Source organism: Pinus tabuliformis, chromosome 1_2 (genome assembly GCF_031772625.1).
Source record: "Pinus tabuliformis cultivar Carrire ecotype Pingquan chromosome 1_2, CPIR1, whole genome shotgun sequence".
NCBI lineage: Eukaryota > Viridiplantae > Streptophyta > Pinopsida > Pinales > Pinaceae > Pinus > Pinus tabuliformis.
Window position 1 is genome coordinate 1083962181 of NC_142298.1, and position 8720 is coordinate 1083970900.

An 8720-nucleotide genomic window follows, 5' to 3' on the forward strand; every position below is an offset into this window, starting at 1 on the left:
TTTCTTTGGTTTTGAGTCCAACGGGGAAGTGTGTGAGCATTCTATATATCCATTCTCTACGAAATCCCACAAATCTTGTGAGAGAAACAATGTTTTCATCTTAATGCTCCAAAAACCAAAGTTCTCACATTTAAACATTGGTATTTGTGGTTGAGGAATATTCATATTGTTGGTCATCGCTGCTAACTGCTGAGCACTCCAACCAATAACTTGATTCTGCACAGGCTTCAAAAAATTATGAAAACTCTTGCAAATGGCTTTCACGAACTTTTGAAACCTCTTGTCAACAACACACACTTTACATATAAATCAACTCTCCTAACTTAGCTCTGATACCATGTTAAATCTATCAAGAGCATGCATATGAAAACATAAACAAAACTAATGAACAAAAAATAAGAAAACTCTGATTCTCAATCCATGAAGTGAACTCTCATTGGAATCTCATATCCTCGTAGAAGATATGAATACATTATTATATAGCCCACATATTTCTAATTTTATTATCCATTATCTGACTAGTCCATTGTCCTTAATAATTGGCTGAATAATCACTGACTTCATCTATAAATTTGGTGCCCTAATAACTCAGAACACAAAATTTGCTATAGCTAATTTGTCGCGATTACATAGCTTTATTTTAAGCATTATCTTCAACACTGAAAAGCACGATGGAAATGAACGAGGAGATATGGAAGAGATTAACCCAAAACCTGTTAATGGTGGTTTTGGCAAGACTGCCTATGGAAAGCATTGTGAGGTTTCGCGCAGTTTGCAAAAGTTGGAAGGAAATGTTTCAATCCGCGAAGTTCAGAGAGTTGGTGGCCACCTCAGCGGTTTCTTCTAGTGAGGCATTTCTCATTGTTCCGGGAAGGAAACAGTTAACATCCCTTCATTCGTCTCAGCCATTGTACGTCAAAAACCTATGGAGTGGTATAGAAAGTGGCTACAAATTTCGGTGTCTGTCTTTGGATTTTCTTCCGAGCCTTGTTGTTGTGGTGGCAGGTTGCAAGAACAAACTTCGTTGTTGGAGTGGAAAAGATGAAATTTTCATATGCAATCCTGTCATCCAAACCTGGATAGAACTTCCACAACGTTTTGTAGATACAGCGTGGGATTTCATTAATCTAGCTTTTGATACACGCACGGCACGTTGTACCCTTATCATGGGAAGGAATTCTACTTCACAAAATTTTATGGTGGTAGAGATGTATGATTCCGAAACTAATAAGTGGACTCAATTAGAAACAACTGTGGGCAATCTAGTTCGACCTCAAGGGGAAGGCATACATTCGAATGGGAGATATTATTGGTTAAATGAATTACATGACAGGGATTGCTTGAGCATAGTCGCATTCGGTGGAGAACAGAAGCAATGGAAGGTAATCAAGGGGCCACCGAACATAAGAGTTGGCATCCTCCCCCGAAGACTTCATGCAAAGGGCATATAGTATTAGTTTGTACGGGTCACATTTCTTTATGGGAACTCAGTATAGATGAAGTAGAAGGAGAGAAATGGGCTCCATTTTAACCAGTGGATGTTGAGCATGAATTGAGGAACCTGATGTTTTGCATGGACATGACAGTGAATCACAGTGGTTGCGCATTAGTCTTTCTGTCCGTGACGAATGTTTTTGCGGTTTGGAGCGAGGAAGCAAATAAATTGCAGAAGATAGAGTTTGGACAAATACCTGATTTCTTAGATTATGTTGGTTCTCATATTTCAGTGCGTACCTTCCAAGTAAACAATATTTTCTAGCCCTAGTATACACAGGGCTACTTATTTCAGTCTCATTATTGCTTTTGTGTCTTACATCCGAACCTCATTCAGATAATTTTTATGGGTGTGGAGAACAATGGTAGATTTTATTGTTTTTTAAATTCTCTAAACTTGTGTTTGGAGGGTATCTAGAACTGCTATGAATGCGTCTTTTTGTTGAAACGTTATTTGACTTCTGATCTCATATATCAATATTCATTATCAACACTGCTTGAATCGACACAGCTGTGTGCCATTTTTGTAGGAGAGACTAAAATCAGTTTTGCAGTGATCTATTTAATTGGGAGGTTCTTATCTCGTTTGTATCAATTCTCTAGTGTAAACTTATAACTTTAGGTGAAATTATTTTTTCATTTTGATAATTGAATAGCATTATTAAGGCATTCTGCTTGTGGGAGGTGAATGTGTAGAGATTTTAACACGAGGGAAGTAACGAGTGGCATCCTCGTAGAGCTCGCTTAAAACAGTGAGACACAATAAGATCATATATACGTTTTGTTGGCTTATTTTGAGGCCATGGGCAAACAGGTTTAGTTTTGTGAAATTATAGGGTTTTTTATGACTCAAATTTTTGTTTCTGAAAAATCCATTGATAACTTGTTTATATAATCAAGATTATATTCATTGTTTTTATCCGAATGAAAAAAGCTATATTATATTCAAAGATAATTTATGATAATACATCAACATACATCTATGATAATCATATATTGTACCCTGATATGGCGAGCTGACCAAAATTTAGAGAGATAGCATGTTCAGATCATTAAAATGGTATCAGATATGGCATGCAAGCCAAGGATAGGAAAATATCATCTGCAGATTACAGAACTAGATATAGCAGAAATATGAAGATTTTTGAATGACAACACTGAATTGTAATGCTGAATGAGTATACCTCAAAATAATGGGCTGAAGAAGAAAATATAAAACCCGGGTACATTGATGCATACCTATGATGGAGAAGGTTGATAGTTAGATTAAGTACCCGGCATTATGAAGCCCCGAATTTGGTGCTGGATATCGCCCACTGTTACGCTCACTTTCCAGAATTCATTTGGGGAAGAAAGTCCTTTCTTTGAGGGGGCATCTGCCATATTGTTTTTTTGTTCTATCAATATGGTGAATGGAATAGTCCATTCAAGAGATTTACAGATGGAATCTATTCCGCTCAGCCATCCCGATAGATTTATATTATTTATGATGTGGACAGACTTTACATGATTTATAATAACCTTAGAGTCCTCGACAATATGCAGCGCCTGAATGTTTAAAAAATCACAAAACTTTAATAACCCAACCAATGCCATTGCCTCCACTTTGTTGTTCGTCCCTTTCCCACCATGCCAAAAAATATCTATATGCTGGTCCTCCCCTGGAATAATATAGACCCCACAACCACAATATCCATACAGAGCCGCCCCATCAAAGTAGGCACGAGGAACAATTGTGGGATCAATAGATTTATTATTTTGAGGCTTAGTAACTCTGTGATGGATATTGGGGGAATAACATATATAATACTGGGATAAAATGAGCTCAAAAATAATTATCTTTGTTGTTATTAAAGAGGACCCTATTCCGCCATTTCCATATCTCCCAAATGGTAATCAGTGGAATAGTCCTCCAGTCTTCTTTTATCTTACTCCACCATTGAAAAGCTTCTTTAATAGAGGAAAAGAAAATCCTATTAGTACCCAAATGATCATCAAGACTCCTCCATATCCACAGGGAAAATGGACAGATTAAGAAAATGTGGTAGTTGCTTTCCTTATTCGATTTGCATAATGGACAGATTGTTGGTCCACTCCAATTCCTTTTTTGAAGGTTATCCCATGTAAGATTCTTATTGTGGAAAACTAGCCAAGCAAACATAATAATCTTTGTGGGGCAGCCCGCTTTTCAGAAGGTTAAGAGAAAGTGAAGGTCAAAATTGACCAAATGTAGTTGAAAATATATATCCTTGACAATAACCATAGACCTCCCCTTGGCACCCTTCCAGATTAGCTTATCCTCTTCCTCTGCTCTGTGTAAGCCCCTGTTCCTCATAAACCATAAAATCTGGCTCCATTGCAAATCCATGTCATCATTAAGATTTAGCAAAATCGCCGATTTCCATATAGGAATAGGTCCCATCCTTCTCTCAATGACTTGGTCCCAAAAGAAAATCCCTTTTCGCTGAAGTGCCTGAAATAACTGCTGAGAAATAGAAGCTTCCTCTTCACCTCCTGCAATCGGATCGAGTCCTATAATAATATTTTTCCCAGATTGAAAGCTCCATGCCAGGTTTTTTAGAAAAAAATGCTCAATTTTCCGGAAACTTCTCCAAATAGCTAATCCATGTGGAGTTCCAATTGATCCTTGTCTATACCAGAAGGTTAATTCTCTGCTTTCCATATATTTGGCCTTGATGGCTTTGCTCCATAGACTATCCCCCATAACTCCTATCCATAAGGATTTGCAGAGAAGTGCATTTCGGAATAAATGAAGGTTCATGATGCCCCAGCCACCCAATTTTTTTGGCCGAGTCAAGTGAGAAAGCTTTGTAAGGTGAAATCTTCTATGCTCTTGATTTCCCCCCCAAATGAAATTAGCATTTATTCTGTTTAATTTGCTTATTATGATAGTAGGTATATAAAAGAGATGAGCCCAATAAACCATAAGTTGAACCAGAACTGTTTGCATTAATATCGCTCGCCCAGCCAATGATAGGCATTTAAATTCCTAGCCCGCAATTCTCTTGAAATACCTATCAAGAATCCACATCCAATCGGAAGAAGAGTATCCCACAGGTTTTAATTTAAAGCCTAGATATTTCAGGCCCACGCACAGTGGAATCGCTTTTATGTTGAAAAGGTTTGTCAAGAAAGCAACAAGCTCCACATTAACATCCTCCAAGTAGAAAGATGATTTGTCAACATTTATATAGAGCCCAGCGACTTTCTGAAACATGCGCAATATGTCGTGCAAAAAGATCCACAAAGCATGACATAGCATTGCCGATAGAAGAATGTCATCAACGAACAAGTTATGAGAAAAGGAAATACCCCTGCAGATCTTCAAAGGATGGCATCACTTTTTCCTTTACGACTTTTTGAATGTGTAGACTAAGGGTATCCATGACCAATGTGAAAAGAAGAGGGGATAGTGAGCATCCCTGCCTCAAACCTCTGGCGGTAGGGAAATAGGAGGATGGGATACCATTTACAAGGACAACATAATTTACATCAACAACGCATGCCATTATCCAACTTGTACAATTTTTGTTTAAACCAATTTTGTAGAGAAGACATTTAAGGAAACCCCAATCTATACAGTCGTATGCTTTCTTTAGATAAATTTTTAATAAAGAAGCTTCGGATTTCCTAATGTGCATAGAGTGAAGGCATTCTTGCGCAATGGCGATAGCCTCAGTAATATTCCTACCCTTTAGAAAGCCATGCTGCTTCAGGGAAAAATGGGAAGATAATGTATGTCTCATCCTGTCCGCGATGAGTTTGGAGATGATCTTGTAAAGTGTATTACAAAGTGAGATGGGACGAAAGTCCATGAAGGTGTGGATTTCTTCTTTTTAGGGATTAAGGAAATATAGGTGGAATAAATTAAATGGTTAATAGAGCCCTTTGTCCTAAATTCCTCCACCATGTTCAGAAGATCATTTTTCAGCAAATCAAAAAAGTGAATGAAAAAATATATAGTCCAACCATCCGAACATGGACTTTTGTCCTTTTGAAAGGATTTCATGACAGAAAAAAGTTCATCCTCAGAGACCTGTGCAAAAAGAAGATCATTCTACTCCTCATTGAACATTACAGGGTAGGGTTCAATTCCCCAAATAATGTCATTAATATCACTGCCCTCGTGACTACTATAGACTTCCTGAACGTATTTTACCACCTCCTTAGAGATATCTTCTTAAGTCACCACCGAGTACCCCATCTCATTTTTTATTTGCCATATAGAATTAGATTCCCACCTACCATTTGCATATCGATGAAAAAATTTAGTATTTCGATCTCCTTCTTTAAGCCATGTGGCTCTGCTCTTTAGTTTCCAAGAAGCCTCTTCAATAGCAAGAAGTCTTTGGTTTTCTTTTTCTAGATTTCTGATATGGGCTCTCAATTCCAGAGACACATTATTTGAAATAAGATCAACAGATAATCTTTCTAGATCATCATTAATCTTCTTAAGAGCTTGTCTATTAGAGATAACCTTATCCCGTTGCCAATTTTTAACACATGTTCTAAGGTCAGATAAGCGATCCAAAAATGATTTGAAATGCCCAGGAGGATCTTCAGAGGAAGAAGTTTTCCATTGTTCCCGAATGAGATTATTAAACTGCTCATCTTCCAGCCAGACTCTATTGAATTTGAAAGGATAACCTTTCGTAAGACCCATCAGATTCCATTGGATGGAGATAGTTTTGTGATCAGATATGTAGCTCGAAATAATCTTGACAGAGGGGGTCCCCAAGTGGTCAATCAATCTGTCATGAATGAGGAAACGATCAAGTCTCTTTGCAAAATATGCTTCATTAGATCTCCCGTTATCCCATGTAGGACCCATTCTCATAGGATAAACTTCGACAAAATTTTGCTGAAGGATAACATCACAGATCATACTACCCACGTTGTCATTTTTCCTTCCCCTACCCCAAATCTCGTCATTAGATAAAGTGGAATTTAGATCCCCTCCAATCAACAGAGAGTCAATGTCCAGGAATTCAAAAGACAGAAAATGTTCCCAGAAAGTAAAACGTACTTTATATGGGGCATAGATATTTAAGATGTGAAAAGCCCAGTAGAACCTCTTATATAGGCAAGAAGTAGAATACCTGCGAAACATTTGAAAGCCATAGCCGAGATCCATGCCGAATCCCACAAAACCGCAAGCCCGCCGGAAAGACCAGAAGCATTCATCATTGCCATATGCCAAGCGGGGAGCATGCTTCTAAAGTATGCAATGGAGTCCTAACACCCGTGCATTGTCTCTTGAATGAGAATGATTTTAGAATTAGAGGATCTGAATAGTTCTTTTAGAGCTAAAAATTTTGGGTCTGCTCCAAGACCCCTAATGTTCATTGAAAGAATGTTGATCATTTAGACGATTCCCCAGGCTTGCTTGCTCTAAGCGGCCCATTTTCAACCAGATCAATGATAGGAATGTCGACTAGAGAGAGGTCCCGAAGGTTCAAATCCAACCGACCAATCCTCCCTCGTAAATGTCTGCTCCCTCTATTCTGTTTCCTTCTAACTGTAATATTTGCCGCAGAGGATGGGCTAATAGAAGGAGGAGGAGAATTTTGTGGTTTGTATATAGTCAGAGGGAAAAGGTTGAGGGATTCTCGTTTTAGTAGTAAATCAAGATCACAATCAAATGATTTTACCGGGGAGCAATCGGGGGAGTTATGGGGAGTGATAGTTGAACAAGGAGCCTTCCCTTTTAAATCCGCAATGGCTTTAGATGTGGAGGAGGAAGGCAAGAGGGGGGGAGGGGATTTAATCTTCTAAGGCGCAGGAGTGGGGTTGAATGGTGAATGAGGAGAAGATGAAATATAAGTAATGTGGGAGGCAGGAGGATGACCCAAAAAAGGATGAGGCATAGGGAGAGGGGAAGGAATAGCCAGGTCCAGGCAAGGTTCAGGGGGGATAGGATTAACAGGTTGAGACATCCATCTTTCAGAAGGGGAAAGACACAAAGCATGTTGTGTCCTCAACTTGCCAAGAGAACTACATGAGGGACAATTTTCCTTTTGCAGACTATGATCTGGCCGGACATACACAAATGAGTGAGACCTTTTCAAAGATAAAATTGATGTTTTCTCCAGAGAGAAGTCCCAAGAGGGCGAGAGATGAACTTTTCCCAGGTCAAGGGCCCTGCCCGTAACATTTCTCCTGCTTATATCGACACCACCCAGCTCCTGATCAAAAAAAGAAGATTTCCTATGGAAGTCCCACCCCTTTTGTCTTGCACCAGGACGACGAGGACAGGTCAATTTCAAGTGTCTTGTTTTATGGCAAAAAGAGCATCTGAAGGGGACTCCCCAGAAGTCTAAAACTTGGAAGAATGGTGACCTCTTTGGGGTTATACGTATATAATTTGGTAGATGTTGAGGCTATAAAGTTGTTTCGATTCAATTTACTCTTATTTTGGTTGAAATTTACTATACAAATGACATGGCATTGTTGGTGATCAATTCAAAGTGTTTCTGCTTTACGGTATGCTGAAGATTAGTGAATTAAACGACATAATGTTAGAGTGATAGTGAATTAAACAACAGAATGTTCGAGTGATAGTGAATTAAACAACAGAATTTTAGAGTGATTCTTTTAGTCCTTGGAGTGATTCTTCTAAGAGATTATATTTAATTTTTAGTTTTTATTTAATGTGCAATATTTTTTTGAATCTATATTAATTTACCTAACTTTATTCCCTTTGTTTTGATTTTGAAAAATAAATTTATTTTCATGTTTTAAATATGTAAAGTATCAAATTATTATTATTATTATTATTATTTTTTATTTTATTTTATTTTATTTTTTATTTTATTTTTTTCACTACGAGTAAAGTATCAGATTTATCAATTGACAAAAAATTTATGAATTGACATTCAGTACGAGTAAAGTATCAGATTTATCAATTGACAAAAAAATTATGAATTGACAAAAAAAAATAGTGAAGATGCCATTTATATTTTACCAATTGCAAACAAAAAAATTCATTTTTTGATTAACCTGCAATTTACCATCAAATAATTGGGAACTCACATTGGTGGATGTTCTGATGTTGAGATATTTAGCTTCCAAGTTTAAATGCTGAGTACCTCCAACATTTCAGATAAATCTGTGATTCCGCTTTATGTATGTTTTAAATCGAATAATGTATTTATCTTCCAAATTTAAATTGTAAATCTGTGATTCCTCTTTGTGTCTGTGTTTGT

At 37.5% G+C, this 8720-nt stretch overlaps 2 protein-coding genes across 2 annotated transcripts; one reads left to right on the forward strand and one right to left on the reverse strand.

Annotated features, from left to right (window-relative positions):
* Positions 1–671: 671 nt before the first annotated feature.
* LOC149209918 (F-box/kelch-repeat protein At5g15710-like) lies at positions 672–1451 on the forward strand. The gene has a single exon (XM_089398804.1). The coding sequence runs from the start codon at positions 672–674 to the stop codon at positions 1449–1451; it is 780 nt and encodes a 259-aa protein (XP_089254930.1).
* Positions 1452–5695: 4244 nt separating this feature from the next.
* On the reverse strand, positions 5696–6649 carry LOC149209919 (uncharacterized). The gene has a single exon (XM_089398805.1). The coding sequence runs from the start codon at positions 6647–6649 to the stop codon at positions 5696–5698; it is 954 nt and encodes a 317-aa protein (XP_089254931.1).
* Between the last annotated feature and the right edge of the window lie 2071 nt (positions 6650–8720).

Bases quoted from the DNA above. Each gene is read 5' to 3' on its own strand.
- LOC149209918 (XM_089398804.1), top strand. From the start codon at position 672: ATGGAAATGAACGAGGAGATATGGAAGAGATTAACCCAAAACCTGTTA.
- LOC149209919 (XM_089398805.1), bottom strand. From the start codon at position 6,649: ATGGATCTCGGCTATGGCTTTCAAATGTTTCGCAGGTATTCTACTTCT.